This window comes from Mauremys reevesii, linkage group 1, assembly GCF_016161935.1.
Source record: "Mauremys reevesii isolate NIE-2019 linkage group 1, ASM1616193v1, whole genome shotgun sequence".
Lineage (NCBI taxonomy): Eukaryota > Metazoa > Chordata > Testudines > Geoemydidae > Mauremys > Mauremys reevesii.
This window is the reverse complement of record NC_052623.1, coordinates 32,952,955-32,979,985: the sequence shown is the minus strand read 5'-3', so window position 1 is coordinate 32,979,985 and position 27,031 is coordinate 32,952,955. Positions and strand designations below refer to the sequence as shown.

At 47.2% G+C, this 27,031-nt stretch overlaps 1 protein-coding gene across 1 annotated transcript in view; it reads right to left on the bottom strand.

Moving 5' to 3' along the window:
* The window catches only part of HEPHL1 (hephaestin like 1), an 81,563-nt gene that overhangs the window by 22,363 nt on the left and 32,169 nt on the right, over positions 1-27,031 (bottom strand). Inside the window, exons 7-13 of the mRNA XM_039520704.1 lie at positions 23,577-23,716; positions 23,265-23,396; positions 15,676-15,887; positions 14,768-14,918; positions 13,359-13,571; positions 9,386-9,584; positions 2,571-2,710 (exon numbers count right to left, since the gene is read on the bottom strand). Of these exons, the coding sequence (XP_039376638.1) occupies positions 2,571-2,710; positions 9,386-9,584; positions 13,359-13,571; positions 14,768-14,918; positions 15,676-15,887; positions 23,265-23,396; positions 23,577-23,716 (1,187 nt within the window). The remainder of the gene's footprint in view (positions 1-2,570; positions 2,711-9,385; positions 9,585-13,358; positions 13,572-14,767; positions 14,919-15,675; positions 15,888-23,264; positions 23,397-23,576; positions 23,717-27,031) is intronic.

The following is a 27,031-nucleotide window of genomic DNA, read 5'->3' as shown; positions in this document are numbered from 1 at the left end:
CTCATCCGTACCCATGGGGTGGGGGCGGCTTATGGTCGCCTCTGGCACCCGGTGTTCCATTGACACAGATCGTGGTGCATCTGGGGGAGCACCTTGGGCTTGGTGGTATGCCCAAGGTGTCCAGAATGACCACTGATGGGGGCCTTGCTCGTGGCCTTGGCTCTCCTGGAACACGCAGCTGGGCATGTCCGAGTCATGGTCCTGTGCATAGGAAGCGCTGCCAGCATGAGATGATACCGAGGTATGTCTCGATGGCCAAGGAGATGCTGAGAAACCCTGAGAAGGAGCCATGTCTTTCTCGGGATGGCACCGGAGAGCGGTACCGGGAGCTGTAACGGTACCGGGAACTAGACCGGGACCTATGACTGTATTGGTGCCAGGAGGTCGACCGGGATCTCGAAGCTCTTCGCCTGGAATGGCTGCGAGATGCGCGGTGCCGGGAGCTGGATCGGTACCGGGAGTACCAGGCAGGCGAACGGGATGCTGAGCGGTGCCACGAGTGCGACCGGTACTGCAATGGAGAGCGGTGCCGGGACTGCGAGCGGCGTCGGGACCGGGATCGGCGACGGGACCGAGATCTCGATCGGTGCCTCTCAGTGGTACCAACGGAGGGCAGCCTCAGCAGGGCAGGCTTGCCAATAGACTGAATGACCCGCATCAGCGGTGCTGGGGGTTGAGGCAGTGCGGTCTCCGTCATTGCAATTAAATCCCTCGCTGTGGAAAAGGTCTCCGGGGTAGACGGGATAGTGAGCTCAACCACAGCATGAGCCGGGGAACTTTCAGGCACCGGATTCGACGGCCCTTGCAGGATCGGAATCAATGGTGCCGAAGCTAGCGGTGCTGCAGCAGGTGTCGGTGCCGGGCGATTCAACTTAGGCGGGTGCTCTGACTGTGGTGCGGACGGCACCGAAGTAGCGGGAGCCTTATGATGCCTCCTGACCCGCGGGGACAGGGAGCGGTGCCGAGCCAACATCGGTGCCGGCAACGGTCGGTGCCGGGGGGCCTTTGCGGTACCGGGGCGATCTGGAGCCGAAAGAGCGCTTCTCCCTGATGTAGACTGTTCAGCGCTCGGTGCGAGGGCATTGGATTAAGAGCTGCCCCCATCAGGAGCTGTTTGAGACGAAAGTCCCGCTCCTTCTTCGTCCTTGGCTTAAAGGCCTTACAGATCCGGCACTTGTCTGGGAGATGGGATTCCCCAAGGCACTTAAGGCAGGAGTCATGGGGATCTCCCGTTGGCATCGGCTTTTGGCACGCCGAGCACGGTTTGAATCCCGGTGACCCGGTGGGGGTGGGGGGAAGGGGCCAATCCCCGATTCCCCCGCAACTATATACACTAACTATATATACAAACGACTAAAACTAACTAAAACTGGAACTATATACACAACTATTAGTAAAGAACTACGAGTAGGCTAGTGAAGAGGAGATCAGCTAAGCCGCGCTCCACTGTTCCAACGACTGATACGGGCGGTAAGAAGGAACTGAGGGGCCGTTGGGTCGGCAGGGGTATATATCTAGCGCCATAATGGTGCCACTCCAAGGGGTGACCTAGCCGACCCACCGAGTGTTGCTAGGGTAAAAATCTTCCGACAAATGTGCACGAGGTGCGCGCACACTCAATTGGAATTGATATGAGCAAGCATTCGAAGAAGCAATGTCTGTGTTTGTCCATCCTAGCTGGATGTACTTGTTACCAGGGACAGGCCCTGGGATAATTTTATTAAACTTAGCACCCAAAAAACAAACACACACAATTTATACATGCCCAAATTGTGGCTGAGCCCAAATTCGGAGCATATCATACTCTGTTGCTGCAACCACACCCTGCTCCCCAGAGCTGTTCCCACTGACCTGTTCAGCAGATCTTCAGTCTTTAAAGGGGTAGGTAAATCTTAAACCTGGCACTCTTATATATGCTATATACTTCCAACAAACTGCTTCCTGTGTGGAAATACCTGTCTTTACAATCACTGATTAAAATGTATGTAAAACCACCGAAAAATCTGGGACCGATCCAAGTGTTCATTGTTTCCTTCTACAACAAAACTGACACAACTGTGGCAAACCGAGGACAAATGGCTACCAAGGGAGGGATAGTAATTAGTCCCAGGAGGTTAAAAGGCCTCTCCCAATCTACTGAGGAGAGAGAACCAGGGGGAAATAAGGTTCAGCTGGAAAAGGGGTTACCAGGGAACTAATTAGGTCCAGCTGGCTCCAACTGCAGGAGACCTTTTAAACCCTCCCTGGCGTGGAAGCAGGGGGGAGAGTGAGAGAAGCAGGGAACCTGCCAGCAAGTTAGGTGCACTAGGGCTCTGAACCCTTCCAGCAAGGAAGGCTGCGCTCTGTCCCCAGAAGGGGAGAAAACAAGCACAAGGGTCTGACTGAGGGAAGGATAAGCCAGACCCTGTGCTACCTAAAAGGGTTTGCTTTGCCCAAGCCTGTTTCTCCAAGGCTAAAAAGGACTGAGCCTGCTGAGGAGAAGAAGGTACTTTGCCACACAACCTGTTTGGTTTTGGGAAGAGATGCTTTCTTACATTTGATATACTCTGTGAGTTATAAGAGCTACTCGCCTAGGATTGCTAAGTGTTCCTCCTGTGCTGATCTCACTTTGTGCTCTGTAAATTCTCCGTTTGTGTACTCTCTGTAAACCACCTTCTTGTATTTTGAACCAATCTGATCTTCACCTGGGCTTACAAAAATTTTCCCGTAACTGCAAATTAAAAAGACAGAAGTTAAAAGTGCAAACTATTTAACTATCTAAAGTGCTGATGAAAGATTTGCTTTATTACTTGCTGGAGAACACCTCTTTAGCATTCAGTTTAAGGCTTTTATGTCTTACATGTGACAAATCGATGAATTCCTTCATATTCATCACTGTGACCATTTGGGCTTAATAGCACCAGCAAGGTGATAACTCAGAGCTTTTTACGGCAATAGTTTTACCTAAACCAATATTGGAGCCTGACACACACAATGAGCAGTTCTGATTCCATCCAGAAGAGGGCAGTGATACACACCAGCCCAGGAGTGGGCAAACTTTTTGGTCTGAGGGCCACATCGGGGAATAGAAATTTTATGGTGGACCATGAATGCTCACAAAATTGGGGTTGGGGTGTGGGAGGGAGTGAGGGCTCTGGTTGGGGGTGTGGGCTCTGTGGTGGGGCTGGGGATGAGGAGTTTGGGGTAGAGAAGGGTGCTCTGGGCTGCAACCGAGGGATTTGGAGGGGGATCAGGGTTGGGGCAGGGGTGCGGGAAGCGGTGAAGGTTCCGGCTGGGGGTGCAGGCTCTGGCTGGGGCTGAGAGGTTTGGGGTACAGGAAGATGCTCCATGCTGGGATTGAGGGGTTTGGAGAGCAGGAGGGGGATCAGGGCTGGGGCAGAGGGTTGGGGCATGGGGAGAGGCTCAGGGGTGTCGGCTCCAAGCGGCACTTACCTAAAGCGGCTCCCGGAAGCAGTGGCATGTCCTTTCTCTGGCTCCTAGGTGTGGAGAGGCCTCCAACCCTCAGAGCGGAGCCATGCCGTGGCTTCCGGGAGCCACGTGGTGCGGCCCCCGATCCGGTGCCCAGCCCTGCAGGGCCGAGCAGCGTGGTGTGGCCCCGACCTGGCTCCCCAGCAGGAGCTCATGGGCCGGTTTAAAACGGCTCGGCCTGCAGGCTGTAGTTTGCCCATCCCTGCACTAGCCACTGATGCTTTTACTATATGTTACACATTTCTGGCTCTGACCATAATGCCAGTATACACAAGCTTCTCCAATTATCCAGTCCTCCTACTCCAGGTTTACATAATCACACTGCTTCTCCCGCTCCCCAACCCCAGCATCTTGGACCAAATACTAGAAAAAGGGTGGATTGGTCAGTAGGGGGCACTCAAAAACAAACAAACGGGAGATTGTTTCCACTCTCTTACAGGAGCAGTGGCCTTTCATTGCAGTGTCACCTTCAAGAGGCGCTCTGGGAAGGGAGTCTCTAAGTTGGCTCACAGCATGCTTTTGCAAAATGAAAGTAGAACATGTGCCAACTTTCGTACTTTGCATGGACGTACAAGAGCAATCCTTTGCCAAGGGTGGAGCTGACATTGTTTTAATCACGTTCCTTGTTAGGAGAAAGTGACTCTTTCTGGGATTCTTCCACACTGTTACATAACATACTGCCAATGGTCCTCAATAAATGTATCTTTCTTGGTTCCTTTGTACTCCTCATTTTTTTTTAACTGGGTACATTTTGCCAGACTGGCACATATTTCTGAAGTCGTTTGTCTTTTTGAAGTTGCCAGGTTCAAACTCCCTTTTATGTTCTTTGGAGGTTGGAAGTAAATGGGCATTGCACATAGATGCCTCTGAAATTCTTGGCAGAGTCCAAGTTTCCCTATAGCAGCAGAATTCAGGAGAACAGTTAAAAAAAATGGTTTGGCTGTGGCTATACTGGAAACCCAGACTGTGTTTTAACTAGGTGGGGGGCTACTGTGCTGCAACCAGGGGTGGATTTTCCAATAGACAGACCTGAGCTACTTCATCTTCAATAAGGTCTTGTTCCTAGCAGTGGCTGAGTGACTCTGACTTAATTGGGAGTTGAGAGTGCTCAGAATCTTGCAGGATTGAGCTAAGGGCCTGATTCAAAGCCACCTAATGTCAACAGGAGTCCTTCCATTAACTATAATGGTAACTGAATCAGGCCTCAAATGAGCCAGTACAATAATCAGATTTGCCTGAATTCTTGTACTTGGTAGTTCTAGTCCTGTGGCAAACTAACTTATCTGTCCAAGAGTATAAAGAACTAGGTAAAGCAAAATACTTATTGCTGGCAAAACCAGCTTTAAAAGAATTTTAAAAAAAAGTTTATGGAAAAGGTAAATACTTTTCTCAACCCTAAATATAAGAAAAAAAAGGGAAAGACAAGGTGGGTGGACCAGTAAAAGATATTATCGGACCCACCTTGTCTCTCTCATATCATGGGACCAATACAGCTACAACAACCCTGTGAACAAAAAAGATAACTCACTTTGGTTTGAAAAGCTGGTTTTTACTTTCATGGTACCTGACTTCTATGTAGGTGATAAAGTAAAATTACTTTCTATACAAGTAAACACTATTCTGACTCCATCTTGACTGTGTGTGATTCTTAATGTCGTGTCTGATCCTGCATACATTAAGGGTATGCAACTTTATTCATCTGAGCAGTCCCACTGAACTCAGAGGCAGTGCTTCCGGTACGTAAAGTTACCCATGTGTTTAAGCGTCTGCAGGGTAAGACCTTTAAACTCCTCCGGGCAAAGGTAAATTATTTCTTCACATCATCAAAGTGGAGCACCCAGGAAACACTTGCCTATAAAATAGCATTGATGACAGAGGCCCAGAACTCACTCCCTAAACAGATATAAAAGGACACCATCCATTTAATAATCACCCTGCTGACTTGCCATTGTTACAAGAACTGTAACTCCTAAGGTTACTAAAACAGAAAGAAATGAAAGAATGACCTTTTCTAAATTTTCAATTTGTTGACCGAGTCAGTTTCACTGTTTCTTTCCCCATACTGTCAGTCAGGGTACGTCTACACTACGGGATTATTCCGATTTTACATAAACCGGTTTAGTAAAACAGATTGTATAAAATCGAGTGCACGCGGCCACACTAAGCACATTAATTCGGTGGTGTGCGTCCACGGTCCGAGGCTAGCATCGATTTCTGGAGCGTTGCGCTGTGGGTAGCTATTCCACAGCTATCCCATAGTTCCCGCAGTCTCCCCCGCCCCTTGGAATTCTGGGTTGAGATCCCAGTGCCTGATGGGGCAAAAATCATTGTCGCGGGTGGTTCTGGGTAAATGTTGTCAGTCACTCCTTCCTCTGGGAAAGCAACGGCAGACAATCATTTCGCGCCCTTTTTCCCTGGATTGCCCTGGCAGATGCCATTAGCATGGCAACTATGGAGCCTGTTTTGCCTTTTGTCACTGTCACCGTATATGTACTAAATGCCGCTCACAGAGGCAATTCAGCAGCGCTACACAGCAGCATTCATTTGCTTTTGCATGATAGCAGAGATGGTTATCAGCCATTCTGTACCATCTACCATGCCATTGTAAATTGGCAATGAGATGACGGTTACCAGTCCTTCTGTGCTGTACCATCTGCTGCTGTCATAGGTGCCCCTGGCTGAGATCGGCCAGGGGCGCAAAAGATAAAAATGGGAATGACTCCCTGAGTCAATCCCTCCTTTATGGTATCTAAAAATAGAATCAGTCCTGCCTAGAATATGGGGCAAGTGTACCAGAGATCCAGTGTATCAGAGAACCAGAGAGCACAGCCGCTCCGTGTCAGATCCTGCAGAAATGATGAGCTGCATGCCATTCACAGGGGGTGCCCCTGCAACAACCCCACCTGTTGATTCCCTCCTCCCCCAGCCTTCCTGGGCTAACGTTGCAGTGTCCCCCCATTTGTGTGATGAAGTAATAAAGAATGCAGGAATAAGAAACAGTGACTTGTTAGTGAGATAAAATGAGGGGAAGACAGCCTCCAGCTGCTATGATAGTCCAGACAGGACATTAAGCAGCGTGGGGGAGAGGAGCCCAGCATCCCGCTGCTATGATAGTCCAGGCAGTACAGAATCTTTTCTTTACACATGAAGGGCGGGGCCTGATGGAGCTCAGCCCCCTATTGCTATGATGAAGATGGTTACCAGCCATTCTGTACCATCTACTGGGAATGATCAGGAGTTTTTTACCCAGGCGCCCCCGGCCGACCTCACCTGAGGCCAGGCAGGAGCACTCAAGGGCAGACGATGAGGATGGATACCAGTCCTTCTGTACTGCACCATATGCCACAAGGCTGATGATGATGACGGATATCAGTCATATTGCACCATCTGCCACCAGTGATGGGGAAAGAGGATACTGCAATTGAGTGCCGCAGCATCGCGTCTACCAGCAGCATTCAGTAGACATAGGGTGACATTTAAAAGAGAGTCAAGAGATGATTTTTTTCCCTTTTACTTCTGGGGGTGGGTGTGGGGAGGAAATTGACAAGCTATGCCCTGAACCACCACGGACAATGTGTTTGACCCTACAGGCATTGGGAGCTCAGCCAAGAATGCAAATGCTTTTCGGAGACTGCAAGAACTGTGGGATAGCTTGAGTCCTCAGTCCCCCCTCCCTCCTTCCATGAACGTCCATTTGATTCTTTGGCTTTCCGTTACGCTTGTCACGCAGGAGTGTGCTGAGTCCCTGCTATGGCCTCTGTCTGGAGATTTTTTTAAAATGCTTTGGAATTTCGTCTTCTGTAACGGAGCTCTGATAGAACAGATTTGTCTGCCCATACAGCGATCACATCCGTACGGTCCATGCTGGAGCTCTTTTTGGATTTGGGACTGCATCGCCACCCGTGCTGATCGGAGCTTCACGCTGGGCAAGCAGGAAATGATATTTAAAAGTTTGCGGGGCTTTTCCTGTCTACCTGGCCAGTGCATCCGAGTTCAGATTGCTGTCCAGAGCGGTCAGTGGTGCACTGTGGGATACCGCCCGGAGGCCAATACCGTCGATTTGCGGCCACACTAACCCTAATCCGATATGGTAATACCGATATTAGCGCTACTCCTCTCGTTGGGGAGGAGTACAGAAACCGGTTTAAAGAGCCCTTTATATTGATATAAAGGGCCTCTTAGTGTGGACAGGTGTGGCGTTAAATCAGTTTAACGCTCCTAAAACCGGTTTAAACGCGTAGTGTAGACCAGGCCTCAGTTTAGCTGTTTTTCCATTTCGAGCGGGTCTTTCACACAGAAACAGGAGAGAGAAAAAACATTTGAACAAATAGGAATATATGACTGTAAAAGAAAACCCTCAAATTGGCAAGGGGCTCTAGAGACAAGTGTAGTTATACTGCTTATGTGATCTTGGGCAAGTCTCTTAGGCATCGACTCAGCAAAGTGTGTGTGTGCTTCAATCCCATTTATTTATCCTGGGATTGTTGGATTTCTTTGTTCAGGCCTCTCTTCCTTGTGTCCCATATGTTTCGGTATATATAGAACAGAGCACGTAACTGTGTCATCTTGGGCCAGATTTTCAAAGAGCCTGGCACTTAGCACTTAAGGCATAAATGAAGTGACTACACTTTCCAAAGTGATCAGCACCTACTGCTAATGGGAGCTGCTGGGTGCTGAGCACTTTGAAAACGTATGTGCCAAAATGGGAGCAGAATTCTTTTGAAAATTTGATCCTCTGTGGCTAAATGTGGTACCAATGCTGTAGGCTCAATACTCTATTGCATTATATCACATTACTTCACTGAAACACCAGATGGAGATCATCCTGCACATTGCCAGTTGCAGGATCAGGGCCTTAGACTGTAAGCTCTTCAAGGCAGTGACTGTCTCATGTGTTTGCTCAGTTCAGGGCACAGTGGGGCTTCAGTCTTGACTGGGGTTTCTAGCCACTAGTGAGCCACTACAATAAATAATAACGGGAAAGATACATTTTAAAAACTTGATTTATAGATTTTAAGGCCAGAAGATCATCTAGTCTGACCTTCTGCATAACACAGGTCTTGGAACATCACCCAGTAACTCCTGCATCAAGCCCATAACTTCTGGCTGAGCTAAAGCCTCTCTTTTAAATAGCTACTCAATGACTAGAGTTCCCGATGGTGCTGTTCCTATAATGGGATGAAACAACAACCTGGATCCACTCCTTTGCTATCAGATAAGGATCTGAACACTGTGTCCCATCCCGAGGTTATAAGGCATTACAATATTAAATTCAAAGTGATGATATATTTAGCCACCAGATGCCACTGTTACACTCTCTGGTCTGTGTTTATCTATCTACAGCCCAACAGGAAGGGCTCAGGAAGCAGGGGTAAGGGCACTGAAAAGAGAAATCCAAGGCCAAAACATTGCCAGGGAATCTGAAACCTCAGCAGCATCAGCTCACAAGGGAATGTTAGCCAGAGAACCGAGCTGTAATTTAATATCTAAAAATATAGAATAACATTTTCAAAAGTGCCCAACTGAGTTAGGAGACCGAGTCCCATTTTCAAAAGTAACACAGGTGCCTGATTCCTATGGGAGCTAGGTGCCTCATACCTTTGAGAAGAGAAGCTAGGCACTTAAATCCCTTTGATGATCAGGGTCCTAGGAGCCTCCATGCCACTGACTTTCAATGAGACTAGGTTCCTAAGTCACTTAAGCACTTTTTAAATTTTTACCCAGAAACCACATTATTCAGTAAGAAATAAACATTGTATTACAATTTCTATGCAGAAAATACCTGTTTTAGTAAACATCTAACACATTCCAAAAGTACTAGCTAGCTTTTCTGAAACCCAAAACATGTTTAGGTCTCCCCATCAGAGCATGTATGAACACCCATGAATACAGTTTGCTGTTAATTTTACTTCAGTACCTTGCATCTTTGCCACTCAGAGCCCAGGTTTTATTAGGTGCATAATCCCATTCCACTTCTTCTGCAGCAATGTAATATGTTCTCATGGTTCCATAGGGCTGCCCAGGGCGAGCTGTACTGCTACAGCTATTCACTTCATACATCTGTTTCATTCCAGCCACAAAGTGATCAAATGTTCTGCAAACCACTTTAAAAATGCCTGAAAGGGAATGCACTGGGGATTTATATAAAGGATAAAATGACAGGATTAAAGATAAAACCCCATTCCTCATACTTTAGTAACCTGTCCCCAAAGCAAACTAGACCTGCTATCGCACTGAGAGCCATGCAGCCAGACACTTGTTCTCACAGAGACTCCTGCTGAGATAAGTGGAGATCCTCACAGGTGAAGATGTGCACACATGTGGTTTTCAATGCATTCAGTGAAATGGAAATACACCACTTATCTCCTTTTGCCATTTACAAACTATGGTCTTGATCAGGGGTCAGTAACCTTTCAGAAGTGCTGTGCCGAGTCTTCATTTATTCACTCTGATTTAAGGTTTCGCGTGCCAGTCATACATTTTAACATTTTGAGAAGGTGTCTTTCCATAAGTCTATAATATATAAGTAAACTATTGTGGTATGTAAAGTAAATAAGGTTTTTAAAATGTTTAAGAAGCTTCATTTGAAATTAAATTAAAATGCAGAACCCCCCGGACCGGTGGCCAGCACCCAGGCAGTGTGAATGCCACTGAAAATCAGCTCACGTGCCGCCTTCGGCACACGTGCCATAAGTTGCCTACCCCTGGTCTTGATCCTGCAATGTAAGTCTTTTCAGGATCAATGGGTGTATTCACTCACTGATTCTGGTATGTAATGACCAAAACATGACCACTATATCCTTAAGAAAGCAAGTAACTTTGCTACCCTCATGAGAACTGACATAATCTTCCCTAGAAATCCCTAAACATCATCCTTAATTATTTCTCATTATTTAAACCTGGAAAAGCCCTTTTAGCTGAGGAAGTACTGTCAATAAGATGGCTGGCTTTTAGAAATGAGCTGGCCAGCAAGCCCTCACTACCCTTAAGTACCATCCGGTTAGCTGCGTTATCTATCGGTATAACACTTCCAACTGCAGAATTTCAAGGCAGCTATCCCAGGAGTAACACCATTTATCTACTACTACAGTGCCATTTCTTTTTCTGCAGATGTTCTTTCAGAGAATATAATGGGTACACGACGGCATCCTACCCACTTTGTTAGGTGGGATCGGGCAGCAAATCCAACTGCAGGTTGCTGAACACCACTCTTGCTTTGAAGTTTCAGCTCCATTTTAGTTGGCATTCAGCTTCTGCTGATATTGGCTTGTGTTTTAGGCACCTAGCAGTGCCAGAGCTTTAATGTTAATACCAGATCAACTGTGTAGATGTGAAGTCATTGATCAAATAGTAAACTGAGGAACAAGAACATAGCACCTTTTATCTAAGAGTCTCAAAGTGCTTTGCAAACATCAATACTTGTATTAATAGACAGATTGCACTGTGAAGGCCCAGCCCAGGAGAGTGACTAGTGCAGAGCAGTCTTGTCCCAGGGAATGTTCTGGAAGGCACTGTGCCACAATGACTCCCAGAGCTCCTGAGAGCACAGCTGTTGTGCCATTCCTCTCAGCTTGTCTACACTACAGGTTATGTTGGTATAACTTATGTCGCTCAGCAGTGTGAATAAGCCAACCCCTGAGCGACATAAGTGACACTGACCTGGTGTGGACAGCACTAAGTCAGCAGGAGAGCTACCAATTCTCGCAGAGGTGGTTTTATTATGCTGACGGAAGAGCTCTCTCCTGTCAGCAGGGAGTGTCTTCGATGCAGCTGCGCCACTGTAGCGCTTCTAGTCTAGACTAGCCCTTAGAGTGTAAACTCTTCAGGGAAGGGACGACTCTTACTAGGTGTTTGTACAGCACCTGACATAACGGGCTCTGACCTGACTTGGAATTACTGCAATACATAGGGGCCAGTTGTGCCACCCACGTATTCACCAGCATGAATAAGGGATGAATGCTTGGGCCTATACTAAATAGGAGGGTGCAGCATTTAACCATCCCCACTGGCAAGTGCAAAGAGAGTTAGGTGAAGCCATGACTCCTCTCTGTCCTTCTAGAGAGGTTCCCACTCACAGGGGCCTAGCTCTGAACAGCTCTTGCTCTCAGGGCTTACAAGGACAGTGATGGCTTCCCATAAATGTGTGAAAGCCAGGCAAGGCTTCTTGTATCCTCCTTCTTGTGCATCCAAGCAGAGGCTGGCCACAATCTGGCTCTGAATAGTTACATCTTGCAATACCCCGGTGAGGTAGATAAATGTTTTCAGATCTATTTGTAGCTGGGCAAGCTGAGGCACAGAGAAGTTAAGTGATGTATTCAAGCCCAACTCAGTGGCTTAGTGGTCAAGCCAGAAGTAGAACCCGTGCTTCCTAACTCTCAGAACCTCGCTGTACATACTAGATTCCAATCCCACCCTACTGGTTATAAAGTAAAGGTTATAGAGAAGTAAGACATCCTTTAATTAAGATGAATCACAGATGTTAGAGACTGAAAAAATCCATTAAGCCATTCACTCCAGCTTCTCGTTAGTGCAGGATCATGAGACAGGTAGATTATTGTTTGTTCAGATGCCCAAATTCTGGCCTAGATTTATACTCTGTAATTCGATTGTAGATGATGGCATTGCATAGGATGCACGCTGGAACAGAATTTTCTTTCTAGTCCATACTTACACTCATCACACAATAGATCAAATCCTGCTCGCTAATAAACATTCATAACTCCCATTGATGTCACATCGGCTATGTCTACGCTATAGCTACACACAACTGTGATGGCTGAGTGGTTAAGGCATTGGAGCTGAAATCCAGTGGGGTTTCCCTGCTCAGCTTTGAATCCTGCTCACAGCAAAAGCTGTGTTTTAGTTAAGCATTGGAATAAACTGCCTAGGGAGGTTGTGGAATCTCCATCATTGGGGATTTTTAAGAGCAGGTGGGACAATCACCTGTCAGGGATGGTCTAGATAATACTCAGTCCTGCCTTGAGTTCAGGGGACTCGACTAGAAAACCTCTCGAGGTCTCTTCCAGCCATATGATTCTATGAGCTAGGGGTGTGATTCCAGTGCTCATATACACATACTCATGAGAGCTCTCATCTAAATAACTGTGTAGCCACGGTAGCACAGGTAGTGGCAGAGCAGGCACAACTGAGCCATGAAGAATACAGACCCTCCTGAAACTGGTGGGTAGGAGAGCTGGCACAACTGTGTGTACATGAGCAGGGGAATCACACCCCTAGCTCACAATGCTGGTGTTTGTTAAATGCTCTGGCCAAATTCTTCTCTCAGCTACACTGTTGAAAAACTGTAACAACTCCACTGGAGTTACACCAGTGTAAAGGAAAACAACATTGGACCCTAATGTTTGCGAAGCTTCTCTGAGTGCAGACTATGTCCCATATTAATTTTGAAAAGATCACATCACTGGATGATTAATGGAGAAATGGGAACACCTTTTATGCACACTCTGTAGGTGAAACGGAGTCCAGTACAGAGGCACAAGGCTATGCCTCACTTCAGTCCTACTTAAGACCTCACTATAGAGCTTAAGTGGTTGCTGGCCTTGTTCATGGGAGTGAATTTTACCTTTATTCAAAATTTGTTATTTAGAGTTACGGAACATTTTATGATGATCCTCTCTGCCTGCTTGTCAGTCTATCCCATGCCCATCAATGTGAGGGTGCTATCTTTTGTTTCTTGGTGTACAAACTTACCTGAATTCTAGCATCTTGGCAATAAAGAACTTTGGCCCGCATTAAGGCTCCTAGATTCACGCATACTTTGTGGCCCCTTCACATTTCCAGAGCACTGTAAATGGGCCTTAACATATGTGATAATCAAGCCCTTTGATTCCTGTGAACAGAGCAATACTGAGATAAATTCAAAAACATACCCACGTGGTCTGGCTGCATGAGCGCCGTCCCCGATGAGTGCGGAAACAAGGGCAGCGTATCCCTTGTCGTCCCGCTCAAATGGATGGTGTTTCCTTGGAAATGAACTCCATGCATGTCCGTGAAGGTGCCTAGGCCAATCATATGCCATGAAACTTTGTCATCCTTGCACATCACCAATCCTGGCAGATTACCGAACAAGTAGCCATTTACAGCTGAAGGAGAAGACAGTCCAGTTAGTAAGATGTGTCATAATTCTGCAAATATTCTGCTAGCATGCCTAGCCAGGGAACTCTGACAGAGTATGTCACATTAATTAATTGAGAAGGGTCTTCTGCGAAGCACTGCACAGGTGGTACCTATCAACATCACGTACAGAAGATTAATTGCCTTAATGCTGTTCCTATAAACTCCTGTCTGGGTATCTGAGCTACCGTTAGATTCCATTCTTAGTCTGTGAAATGGGATCTCTTAATAATTCTTTACACTGCGATGGCAGCTTTCATCCAAGCATTTCAAAGTGCTTTCCTAACATTAATTAAGCCTCACAGCAGTCCTATAAATTAGGAAACACCAATACACTGATGGTTAAGGCAAAGGAGTGGGCGAAAGGAGACCTAGGTTATAGTCTCAGCTGTGACTCAACCTTCCCGTGTTACATAAACCAAGTCACTTAACTATACTTTACCTCAATGTACATTTTTATATAGTGAGGTTCGTAATCCCTCTTTATTTCCTGGGGGTGTTGTGGAGCTAGGATCAGTAAGGTTTGTAAAGCACTTTGCAATACTTGGATGAAAAGTGCCATGTCAGCATAAAGAATTATTAAGAGATACTGCCTCATACTGTAAGAATTAAATATAATCAGCTGAACAAACCCAATTCTGAGTTTATAGGAAATTAATTAAGACCAACATGGTTAATCTAAAATATGTGATGCTGATAGACACCACATGCATAGTATTTCACAATACTTCCTTTATAATTAATTGATGTAATATGAGCAGTTGACTGCATAAGTGTAATAGATTATTTTCATTTTATAGACAGGGAAACTGAGGCACAAGAGGTTAAGTGAGTTGATCCAGGTCATACAGCTAGTCAGAGTGTCTTGGGCCCATCAGGATAGTGTCTAAGAGCCAGATTCTGATCCCCTTACACATGCTGAGATGCAGAATGAGATGTAGTCTTATCTACTGCAATGGGAGCAAAGTACTATTCAGTATGATTCAGGGAATCAGGGAATCAGAATCTGGCCCTACATCAGGATAGGCAATCCCAGAGCACATGCCCTCACAAAGAAATGTATTGTAACAGCAGCAATGAATTATGACAAAATTTGGTAAGTCTTGCACCTTCACTATTCATCTTCTTAAATATCTCTGGAAAGTCTTATTTACAGATTCCATACCGTGCATCTTGTTGGATTCCTGGAAATCCTCATCTTCATTGTTTACCTTTGAGGGGTCCCCAGTAAACATCTTAATATTTTTGTCAAGATACCAGCTGAGATTCTCATCAAAGACTGTGAAGAGCAGATAAAATTCCTTGTCTATTCCTTTCTGCAGTCAGGGAGGAAGCAAATGCATTAAAACGAAAGGTGCCTGTAGAATTACACATGTAAAGACTTTTTTTCTTATGAACTTTGTGATAGCAAAATAAATACTCTGCTTCAGTTGCTCTCGACCTTCTCCATACCAGCACCCCATGTCACACCAGGACCTTTTCCATTCAGCCATAAAGAAAGGTAGGTTGTTCATGATTCTATGAGACCTGTTCATGACCCCCAGACTGAGGACTCATATTCTACTTTAGTGTGTGTAGCTTCTTATACTGCACTCATCACCATGCTATCTGAATTACATATTAACTCACACACAGAGACCCACAGAGATAGGCACACACCAAAGCCCCTGATCTGAACACCCAGGAACTATGATGATGTTCAGATGCGGATCTGGATCCAAACTTTGCATCTGGCCCCAATGTCAATGTTGAGTCCAGATCCAAACACCCCCAACTATAGGGAAGTTCAGAGCCAGATCAGAATTTCATAGCTTGGGTCCAGCTCTAGTCTGTATGACAAATGATAGGAATAAACAAATGTCTTGCTTCAGGGAAAGTGGAAAAAACAAAGATACAACTATAACACACTTAGCTTCCTCTGATGAGCTTCCACCCTGAATGATGATATTTTTTTACCCTTTCCAATATTTTATTAATTGGGCTGAGCCCGTGTTGTGCAGTTCAGACCTGGATGTGACCTTCTCCCCAGATCACCAAATCATGCCATTCGGGATAGGTAAACACAGTTAGTACCTGTGTTCCATCGTGATTCAAAGTGTTCTTTCTACAAACTATCAAAGGTCCTACGAGGCCAGAGTTGGTGTCCATGACTGGATCAGATGCTGAGTAGTACAGGTAGGTCAGGCATGGTGGATCGCTGGCAGTTGGGCCAAAGTTTTCAGGCACTCTCCATTTGTATGTGAAGGTCTCACAGGGTTTAACATGTGCTCCTAGATTCCAATGTCCTTAAAATACAAAACAAATAAATGCATCCCCCCCAAAATTACACTTTTCTTCCATTTCCCAGAAAGTAAGTAGTAGTTGAAGGTCGGTCACAGTCATTAGTTTCTGAAGACACATTCTCCATTCTAAGCAAAAAAGCAACACAAATACTGTCCAAATATTCACTGCCCTTTTCCACGGGGCTGGGCATGCCCAACTCCCATTGACAGCAGGTGCAGCTGTGGCTACTTAACAATTCAGACTCTAAAAAAAATGAGGAGTCCTTGTGGCACCTTAGAGTCTAACACATTTATCTGATGAAGTGGGTCCTAGCCCACGAAAGCTTATGCCCAAATAAATTTGTTAGTCTCTAAGGGCTTGTCTACACTACAGGACTATATTTCTTCTACTACTTAAGAATTTTTTGTGGATTCGACCTTAATAATTTGATTTGTGTATCCATACAAAATACAATTCGAACTTCTGAGTCCACCACACGGGGCCAGCAGACTTTGGAAGCGGTGCATTGTGGGGAAGCTCCACTCCCGCCGCGCTCGCCCGCTGCCCATTGGAATTGATTTCACCCCGCATGCTGCTGGGGGGAAAAATGTGTCAATTTCCGCCCGCCCTCTTCCCCTCTCCTCTCTTGAAAGAATCGGGCGGAATCTGTTCCGCTTCCTTTCTCTAGCGGTACAGCCACCCGCAGCACAGCAGCACAGCACTGCGATCATCGCTGCATCATGCGCCAACTTATGGCCGCTGTCAACTCGCACCACCCACCGCACACAGTTCTCTTCCACAGTCAGATGCTGAGAAAACCGCAGCACGGCCAGCAGACCTGAGAGGAGTGGCGGACCGCGCAGAAGAGGCAGGCACGGGGGCAGGATCATGAGGATGGGTCAAGGGCATGGTGTGGGGGTGTGGAAAACGAGCACAGAAGCAGGAAACAAGCACAGACCAGGTCTGGGAGGACAGGATGACACAGAGAGCAGACAGGAAACTTCAGGCACTTCAGGGCTGCACTTTCGTCCCTTGACTTCTGCCCCTGCCCCCCCAGCCTGCCAGGCCTGACTGTGCAGAGCAGCCCGACAGCCAGCAGCCAAAAGTGCCAGCTGAAAACCAAACCTACACGCCAGACGGCTACAGGCGCATCACTTTGCACTTTGGCGTAAGTACCCACTGGGCGCCAAGCTGTCATCAAGTAGCCCACGCAATTCAAAAAACTGTGTGACTGTCTGAATGTGCTGGTCAAGGTCTCCAGGATGGGATGGCGTGCGACCTTCATGGATTCGGGATGGGACATGGGGGGGATCCCTGGCCCTATCTGGGCACCAGCCAGGGGTACATTAACCAGCGGGGGCACCTTTCCACCACTGGGCAATGGTGCATGGACCATAGGTGCAACTTACCAACATGGTGGAAACGTGGGTGGGTGGGGGTGGCGGTGCAGGATTCATGGGCCGCGGGAACTCTGGTCTGTTTGTCTGTTTAGACGCCAGGGCTTCTTCCCTTCCCCCAAAAAACAGACCAAAGATGTGCATGGGCATGCAGGGTGATCCTTCGGACGGCCTACCCCCCGCTGCTGCCCTGCATCAAGGGCCCCTGGCGCCTACACTGAGAAGGAAAACCACTACCAACTTGGAGAAGTGCAGAATGGCAGTGGTGGAGTGGTGCAAGCGTCTCGGGGGGAGGGCGGAGGCCTGACTGCCTCGACTCGGACATCAGCGAAAAAGAATATCCTCCCGTGCTGCTGCTGCTTGCTGTGTGCTCCACAATCTCTGTGAGAGCAAGTGCAACACTTTGGCTGTTGGGAGGTTGAGGCAAATCGCCTGGCTGCTGTTTCTGATCAATTTGACACCTGGGGAGAGAGAATATCCCAGAATATCAATATCAGAGGGCTTTGAGAGGGAAGCTGTTGCAGAGCAGGGTAGAGCAGGGTGAGTCTGTGATTTTAGCGAGAGCCATCATAGATTTTAAGTTTTCCCCATCCCCTCCCAAGTTTTAAAGCTTTTTTTATGTTTGTTAATTAATAATAAAATAATCGTTGACTTTGCATTTCTAAATTTTCTTATTCTGTTTTTTCAGCATTCTGCATTGCTTTTGTGTGTGGTTGTGTGGGTGGGTGGGTGGGGAAGTGGGGTGAGGCGAGGGGGTGGTGGGGTGTGGGTGCTGGAGGGTTTGGGGGGTGGGGGTGTGTGAGGTGTGGGGGGGAGGGGAGGGGGGGGAGGTGAGAGCAGGGGATTTGGCATGGGCACCGGGAGGGGGCCTGGGCACCGGGAGGAGCAGAGGGGGGATGGGCAGGCTTAGGAAGGGAATGCATACATTCGGGACATACCCAGGCATACCCACCCTGCAAAGAAGACTACCCTGACAGACACCACACAGACTGTCCCTGCCTCCAGCAGAGTCTGCTGTGTGTGTGCCCGGTGCCCTGCAGTGCCCTGTCTGTAGCATGGCACTGTGGTGGGCTGCAGCATGACATTACACTACCAGACACACAGAAAGAACACTGCAACAGAAGTGCAACAGACAAGAAACGTCACAGACAAACAGCTTGAAACAAAATAATAGTGTAACATGGGGTGGGGATTTGGGAAGTTGGGGAGTTGATGCTGTTATAAAGTAAAGAGGGTTTGTGTACATAACAAGCAGTTTGTGTTGTCTCTAACATTATCGTGTGCGTGGTGCAGGGACAGTTCCGCCTCCACGCCCGTACCGCCTCCACACTTTGGGTGGAGGGGGGGGACAGGGACTGCTGGGCGGAGGCTCTTGCAGGGGCTCAGGGGGCTCTCCTCTGACTGCGGTCTTGGCGGACAACTACAAGCGCGGCAGTCGCCTTCTCCTCCCCATCAGACGCAGCCGCTGAGAGTGCTCTGCTGGTCTTCCTGCGCCCCGTTCCTCTCCCCTCCCAGGTGTCTGCTCTGCGCCCTTGCAGGCTCTCCTCGCTCGTGCTGTCTCTCTCTCTCCGCCTCCGCTCTGAGCCTCGCCCTCCTGGAACATGTCTTTCCTTTTTCTTTCGCTTCTAATCTCCTTCCAGCTCCAGCTCTGGGATGATGGCGGGGGCAGGATGGGAGGAAGGCAGTGTAAAGTAGGTGAAAAGTTGAAGTGATAAGGAACACATATGTTTGCCAACACAAAACACAGTCTAGTGTCAGTCAGAGTGAAAGAGACCAAAGAGAGAGAGTCAAGAGGGAATCAAGACACTAGAAGATTTCGAATACTCAGAAGATCTCTGAGGGCGCCAAAGATTGCGAAGAGCGCTTGAAGAGAAGAGATTGCAGCAAGTCTCTTGCAAGTCCTGTGCTACAGTCTAGAATACAGAGTGCTTAGTGCCAGCGCAGCACTGTGCCTGGAGTGGAGGCAATGCTGCAAAAGATGAAAGATGAGCGGCATGGCATCTCCCCGCCAGTGAACGGAAAGACCCTGTATGCTTTTTCTTCCTGAGGCCTGCCACAAGTGGCTGTGCGAGGAAAGTCATTCTTATGCAAAGTAAAACTCTGTTAAGGTCATTCTTGTAAAAAGTAAAAAAAACTCTGTTCATGAAAGTCATTCTATGCAAAGTAAATTCTAATTAAACAAATAGTCTACCAAAAACAAAAGTACATGCACACTAAGTGTACTAGCAGTACAACTAATCCAATACACTCATTCACTAATTCCCACAGCAAACACAGCAGGCGCAATAGCACTAGCCTGAGCGACACAGAGAGTTACGCTGAGATGTACAGCAGCGAGAGGCTGCAGACTGCCTGCCAGGCTCGATGAGGCCCTGAGCGCACCCCTCTGAGGCCAGGATGAAGCAACTCGGGAGAGAAAGAGGCGCCTTTCCTCCTCTCCCTGCTCTCTTTGCCCTTCTCTCCTGCTCCTTTCTGAGTGCTCTTGAGCTGTTTTTAGCCTTTTATGCTGTCATTGCTGTTTTTGTATGTTGCTGTTATTTAAGACTATTTTTATAAAATTTTTATTTTCTTAAAAAAATTTATTTTTTTGTAGCATTTTTTTTTTAAATTCTTCCCGATGTTTATATAGTCTCTTTTCTTCCTGGGAGCACTGATTCTCCTCTGCCCTGGTGAAAGGGATCCTGGTTGGTAGGAAAGGGGGATTGTGGGATCGGGATCTCGGTGATCCTCAGAGACCCTTCCTGCTCTTCGCGGGGGGTGAACCCCTTGGGGCCTGCCTCATCATTCCTGTGAGGGAAAGGTCTTCCCCACTGTTCCGGGCGGGAGCCGGCGCCTGTGTCGTCCACACAGGCAGCACCACCGTGCAGCGTCACCACCGGGGGTACCCACCAGTAATGGCATGCAGTCCTTCTTTCTGGGCCCTTGGGGGGGGTTCTGTTGCGTCCTGTGACGCACCCTTGACTTTCGGCTGTCACCTTTGTCACTGCCTTCACTCATGCTTCAGCTTTCGCATTTCGGTCCTTGCTTTTCTGTCTTTTTTTTTCCCTTCGAGCGCAGCCGCTTGCCCAGCAGCTCGTATCGAGCACAGATCAGTGGATCCTCTGCTGGTCATCCTCTTCTGGGACCCCTCTGCTGGGAGCTCGCCTCCTCGGCTTCCAGGGGCTGGCCCTCTGCAGCTCCCCTCTGCTGCTCAAAGAGCACAGGCTCGGACAGATGTTTTTGCAGACAAAAGTTCAAAAAAAATGAATTCAGCAAAAGTGTTCAACTGAAGACAATCAAGCTCGATTCAAATTCGACTGCCGTCCAGAGCGCCAACGAGTCCAGCTAAGCCGAGCGAGCAGTGAAGAGCAGTTAATTCTGGTGCACTGAGCAGCAAAGTAGCACTAGCACCAAGCCTTTAGCTAGCCAGCACCAAGCCGGGTGAGCGTCCAAATTTCGAACTAAAGAGCCGGCAGAGGCCATTAAATGCCCCCCTTCGATTAAATGGCTTCCGCTGTGGACTGTGTGGGCTGGGCTGGAATTAAAGTCCTATGCCTAAGGTGCCACAAGGACTCCTCATTTTTTTTTGCTGATACAGACTAACATGACTACCACTGAATTCAGACTCTGATATCTGTTTCTTTCTGGCTCTGCAATAGCTCACCAGAAACTTTACTGTGGTCTCAGTAGTGTTGCTTGCTGTTTATATGTTGTGACTTACTTGGAAGGGGGTACTGTCATGCAAAGGTTTGGTATATTGCCATTCACAGCAAAGTCAGGGACAATGTTAAACTAGTAACACACCTGCCATGGAGATTGTCAGTACCACTGAGTGAAGACTTACAAAAGGGACTTTCTAGGATGGTTAGAAAAATGAGTCAATTCTGCACCCTTCAAACACAATGGCAAAACATCCACTGGCTTCAATGTGAGCAAAAGCAGGCCCAAAATGTGCTTTAAGATTGAAGAAATCATTGATTGGGCTGGTTGTCTCACTGCAGTTAAATGTGTCTGCCACTGGCAGGCTGTGTGCATTTTATTCTCTCTGTGTCAGTTTATTTCAACTGGGCTCCTGAAATATTTCATAGGACCACAGAGGATACATTTGAAGGTTTAGATGGACTATGAACGAGTATATTGATATTATTACTTGAGGCTATAATATGTGCTACAAGCCACACTATAAAGAATGCAGAAGCAGAAAGTTATACTGAAGAATGTAAAATGACAGCTCTTAGTAAACAAAATAGCATTGCTTTGGAGATAAATAACCCTCTGCCACAGAACAGGAGTGAGCTTCAGGACGGGAGAATATGTCTAGCTGTCATAACAAAAAAAGCAATATAATGCACCCAAGATACAGTTAGCTACTTAGGCCAATCCATGCCAAGCATGGCCACATGCATCGCCTAGGGCCCTATTACTAGAGAACTCCCACTGAGGTCAGAACGTGAATGTGAGCAGACAGAGCAGAAGCACATGCCAATCAGGGGACGGTTGCTGACGTGGGCGGCAGCAGGGTCTTTACTGATGACATCAAGGCTGGCCTCAGGGTGGTCTTGTTTCAGGAGAACAACACTGCGGGCTGCCTGGATGCCCACATTACATGCCGGGAGATCAGTGATTTAAAGTGTAACAGAGTGTGCTGCTGCTGTTTGTATTGATTTCATTAGTTTGTTTACAGTTTCCCTTTACTCGCTCTATACAACTCTCTGCTGGGAATATGTCCTGTGCGTTAGTTCTGAGTGCTGCCAGGGCAGTCGAAACAAAGCAGGTCAGCCAACAAGTGACTCGCCCTTCTGCTGAATGCTTTAAATTAGACCAAAAGTGTTACAGAGACAATGCAGAAATATTCTCAGATTAGGGAACTAGAATGTTTAGGCCTAATTTATAATGTGAGAGTTTTCACATCAACATTTATATATTTACAAGGATTAACTGCTTTGCTGCTTTCCAGTTACATGAGGCAAAAGGTACCTCCAGTGCGGCTCAATGTTCCAGGTCTATCACAATATGTCACTGTGATTAGAACATCAGAACATCAAAACAATGCTACCGTTACAGCTGGGGGGGGTGTGAGGAGAGGCAGAAGAGGGCAGAAAAAATAAGTAGCTCAGATCAGATCCTGAATTATTAACAGCAATATCCTAAAGAACTGCAATATTTAAAAAAACAAGACAAACAAAGAGATATGGTAACAGATTCTAATATCAGTTACTCCGGTGCAAATACAGTGTAGCTTCATTGACTTCAGTTGACTTATTCTAGATTTCCGCTAGTATAACTGAGATCATAATCTGGCCCATGATTTTCATTTGACATTACAAGATGGGAAAATATCTATTAGTCTCCAATCAGGGCCGGCTCCAGCTTTTTTACTGCCCCAAGCAGCAAACAGAAAAAAAAAAAAGCCGCGATCGGTGGCACTTCGGTGGCTGCTCTACTGTGCCGTTTCATTCTTCGGCAGCAATTTGGCAGCCGGTCCTTCCCTCTGAGAGGGACTGAGGGACCCGCCATCAAATTGCCGCCAAAGACCCGGACGTGTTGCACCTTCCCGTTGGCTGCCCCAAGCACCTGCTTCCTGTGCTGGTGCCTGGAGCCGGCCCTGTCTCCAATGCATTGTCTGGTGCAAATCCAAGTGGAGGATCCAACACAGAGTAACTGAATGTATTTCTATGGCCTGTGTTATACAGAAGGTCAGACTAGATCAGTGGTGGGGGGCGCGGCTTCCTGCAGCTCCCATTGGCTGGGAACGGTGAACCACGGCCACTGGGAGCTGCGGGTGGCCGTGCAAATGCAAAGAAACGGTCCAGCCCATCAGCGGATTACCCTGATGGGCCATGTGTGGCCTGCGGCTGCAGGTTGCCCACCACTGGACTAGATGATCTAAGGATCCCTTCTGGGCTTGAAGTCTATGACTATATGAAGCAGACAAAGCTATAATGCTACAGATGAGGAGAGTTAGCTTCACGTAAATCAGATGGCAACAATCCTACCTTCATCACACGCACAACTGAAACTTACCATCTAAATATGAGGTTCCTTCTGATTGCTTGCTATAGCTCACACCATGGGGCATAATGCTATAATTCTTCTCAGCTTTGTTGGCAAAAGTAACTAATACAGTATCTCCCACTTCAGCCTTGATAACTGGGCCTTGAAAACAGAGCAGGAAAGGAGTCACTTAGAAAAAGTGCCAAGCATAAAAATATTGCCCCCTCTACAGAATGGGGCTGATTTTTCTAATAGCTACATGCACAAAATTCCCACTGAGGTGGATTGGAATTGCATGCTTACAAATGAGGCAGTGATAGGACCTGAAAATATTTACAGTACCAAGTATTCCAAGGTGCATTGTAGCCTCAGTTCGGTTCTTCTTTCTGGTAAACTTGTCATCAGTGTATTCCACATACTGAACTTTCCAATATTCTCCTCCTATTCTATCAGTCCCTTGTGTAAAGAATGGTGCAGACTCACTGAGAAATAAACAAATCAGACTGATTACATAGTAGCATATACATTTATAACACTACACTAAGGGCAAAAGTCCTTCTTTCAGATGAGACAGGACATAGGACTAGATGGACAATGGATCTATCCAGTATGGCCATTCTTATGATCTACTGATATAAAACACTATATAAAAGCTAGGTATATTATTGTTGTTGTTGTCGTCATCTTGTTATGGCGTTGTTATGTCCCCGAATTCAGGTACCATCATATGCTGAGCCTGTATCATGACTGGAAGTCCCGTGGTTATGAATGGGAGCTCTGTGTGAAGATTAACCAACAAAAAAATGTGCATTATAGAGAACAGAACGGCACTGCAGATCCAGAACCAGCCCTAGAGATCAGTCTAATAGTTTGTCTGAAACTTCTTGCCTTGGCAGGTTATACATTCCAGAATTAAATGACAGTGTCATCATCCGATTTCGAATTCTGGAAATGTGGAGTGTAGCTGTTGTTAGAAATGACAGGAAGGGAGTATGAAGAACAAGATCATAGAACCATAGGGTTAGATGAGACTGTAAAGGTCATCTAGTCTAACCCCCTAGCAAAATGCAGGATTTGTTGGGTCTAAACCATCCAAGGCCTGGTCTACACTAGGCGTTTAAATCGTTTTTTACGAAACAAAACCGATTTAACGCGCAACAACCCCACACACTAGAGGCACCTTATATCGATTTTAATGGCTTTAATCGGTTTCTGTACCTGCTGCCCGAGAGGGAGTAGGAGTAATATAACATATATATAAATAGGGAGTAGTGGGTTGGTGGCAATCGATCGACCTATTCTATCCCACATCCCACAGTGCACCACTGACCACAACTCTCTGGACCATTCTCACTGGCCAGGTAGGATGGGTAGACCAGGAACTTTTGAAATTCATTTCCTGCTTTTTCATTTGGGATTTCCTGCCATCTCATCATCATCATCAGCTCAGCAGCACAGTTAACAGCAATGTCTCCTCCTGAGAATCCTGAGAAAAAAGCATGGACCGCTAAGGAGAGCGAGGTAGGGAATGGATGGGATGGGGATATGATTCAGATGAGGGAGATGATTCAGTGCTAAAAAAAGACGAAATGAAAAAAGAAAGAAAAAGAAAAGAATTTCTAAGGCTATAAGGCTACAAGGCCACAGCAGGGCAGTGCAGTGCAGAGGTAGCCAGACAAGCCTAGACAAGCCTACCAGAAAACCAAAGAAGCAAACGGGGGTCCAAAACATGTGAAAAACTGCATGCTTGCTGCTGCATGCTTTTAGGGCTGCGCCCTGAAGTACCTGCACACCCGTCCCGTGGGATTCCGAGGGGTTGTAATCTCTCTGAGGATTGAGGATTATGATGAAGAGAGAAGAGAAAGAGAAAGAGAGAAGAGAAGGCAGAGCACACAGCACTCCCCAGCACCCAGCAGCCCAGATCAGCCTACCCCAGCAGCCAGGAGCTTTCCTGCCCTGCCCCCAACCCCTCCAACCATCCTGGAAGATGACTGAGGAGAAGAGAGAGACCTGGTGGGTACCTTGCAAAGTGCAATTTTTTTAGGTTTTAATAAAGATTGATTTGCCCAGAGGACATTCGCAGACAGTATAGCAGTAGTGACTTTAGAAAGTTTGTTATAGTGTACCGGGGGAGTTAGGACCTCCATCCTCCTGGACATCTCAGCGCTCCTGTAGGTACTCCAAGGGTGTCCAGAAGGTTTCTCCTTTTGGCATCAAGGAAGCCTTTGACCAAGGTCCATGTTCCACCATGCCATGCATGTAGCAAGTAATCAGGTATCATTATGCAGCATAGCATCACAGCGTCGCTCAGCGGACATCTGGCATTCAGGATCAATCCGCTGCTGGCATATCCTGTTGATCCGCTCTCAGCAGCAAAGTGATATCGCTGGAAAATAACCATAAAAAAAAAGGAATTTAGGTTAAGGGGGTTTCATTTTTCGCTGGTTTCGTTTTCCTGCAAGCTAAAAACTGCACGAGCAGAGGAGGAGGAGTGAATGCCGAAGGATCTTTTCTGTTTGGTGGTGGGTGGTGGGAAGGTTGGGGATTAGGGGGAGGGGGGTGGTATGTGCCCGTGTTAGGGGGAGCTAGCGAGGGTTAGCAGGGGCGTTGGGGGAGGGGTAAATCACTGAGACAGTGGCTTACCATGCGAATTGTGATGCTGAGATCTGATGTGTAGACCTGATGTGTCTGAGATGATGTGCAAGCTGTCACTAAATCACATGTATTAAGATGAAAAAGCACCATGAATGTAAAAATCATGAATTGTTATGTAAAATGAAATGTATCAAAACAGTATAATCCAAATTATGTAAAATGTTTTATTTCTTTCCAATTTCCCTCCATCATCACAAGCACAGCACAGATGCCCCAAGGAAAAGAAGAGATAAGGCGGAGGATAATAGGATGGAGAAGAAGAAGAATGAAAGAGCTGGCAGATGTTGAGATGTTCAAAGATGAACGTGGAAGGAAAGGAGAGGAAAAAGAGCAGAGTGGAAGGAGGAACGGGAGAAAGAGGGAGGAGGGGAGAGAGGAGGGAGGACAGGAAGAGACAGGGAGGAGAGGCGAGGAGAGAGGTGGCAGCAGCGCAGGAGGAAGAGCGGCAGGGCGACGGCGGGCTGGCGCATCAATCAGGGGTAGGCATGAAGATCAGGGCTGCAGCGCAGATCAACTGACGCTGCTGCCAGGATGCCGCTGCAGCCCTGCCTCAGCAGCTGCCCAGCCTCCTCACCCCAGCCCCCTCACCACCCTCCCCCCCCCTGCCATTCCCCGCCCCCTCACCCCGCGTCCACCCACCAACCTCAGGGGTGCCCACCGTCCTCACCCAGGCCACCAGGATTTTAGCATTTTTGTTCCTCCCCATTTAACCTTCTTCCATCCTCCTCTCCTTTCCTCCCCCAGCATACATTCCTAATCTTTCCATCTTTTTTATGAAATTTTTTAATATGACTTTTAAAAAGTAAGTTGCTATTTAGAGTTGTAAGCTTTAAGGGAGGGGGGTGGGGGTTAAGGGACTGAGTCAACCATCAAGGTTGGGTGTTCATCAACAACAACAAACAAAGCACTTGAAACCCTGGCTGAGTCACAAGCTCTGGCTCTTGATTCTCTGGCTGCACCGTTCTCTGCTCCCTGGTGTTTGCTGATCTGCTCTTGTGGTCTTGCCCTCTCCCTCCACTCCCGCTGCTCCAGCCTCAGCCTCCCCCATACAGGTCTCTCCTTCCCTTACTCAGGGTTGTTGAGAATAGCATAGCACAAGCGATATAGGGCTGAGCGAGCTGAGCCTTTAGCGAGCAAATGCA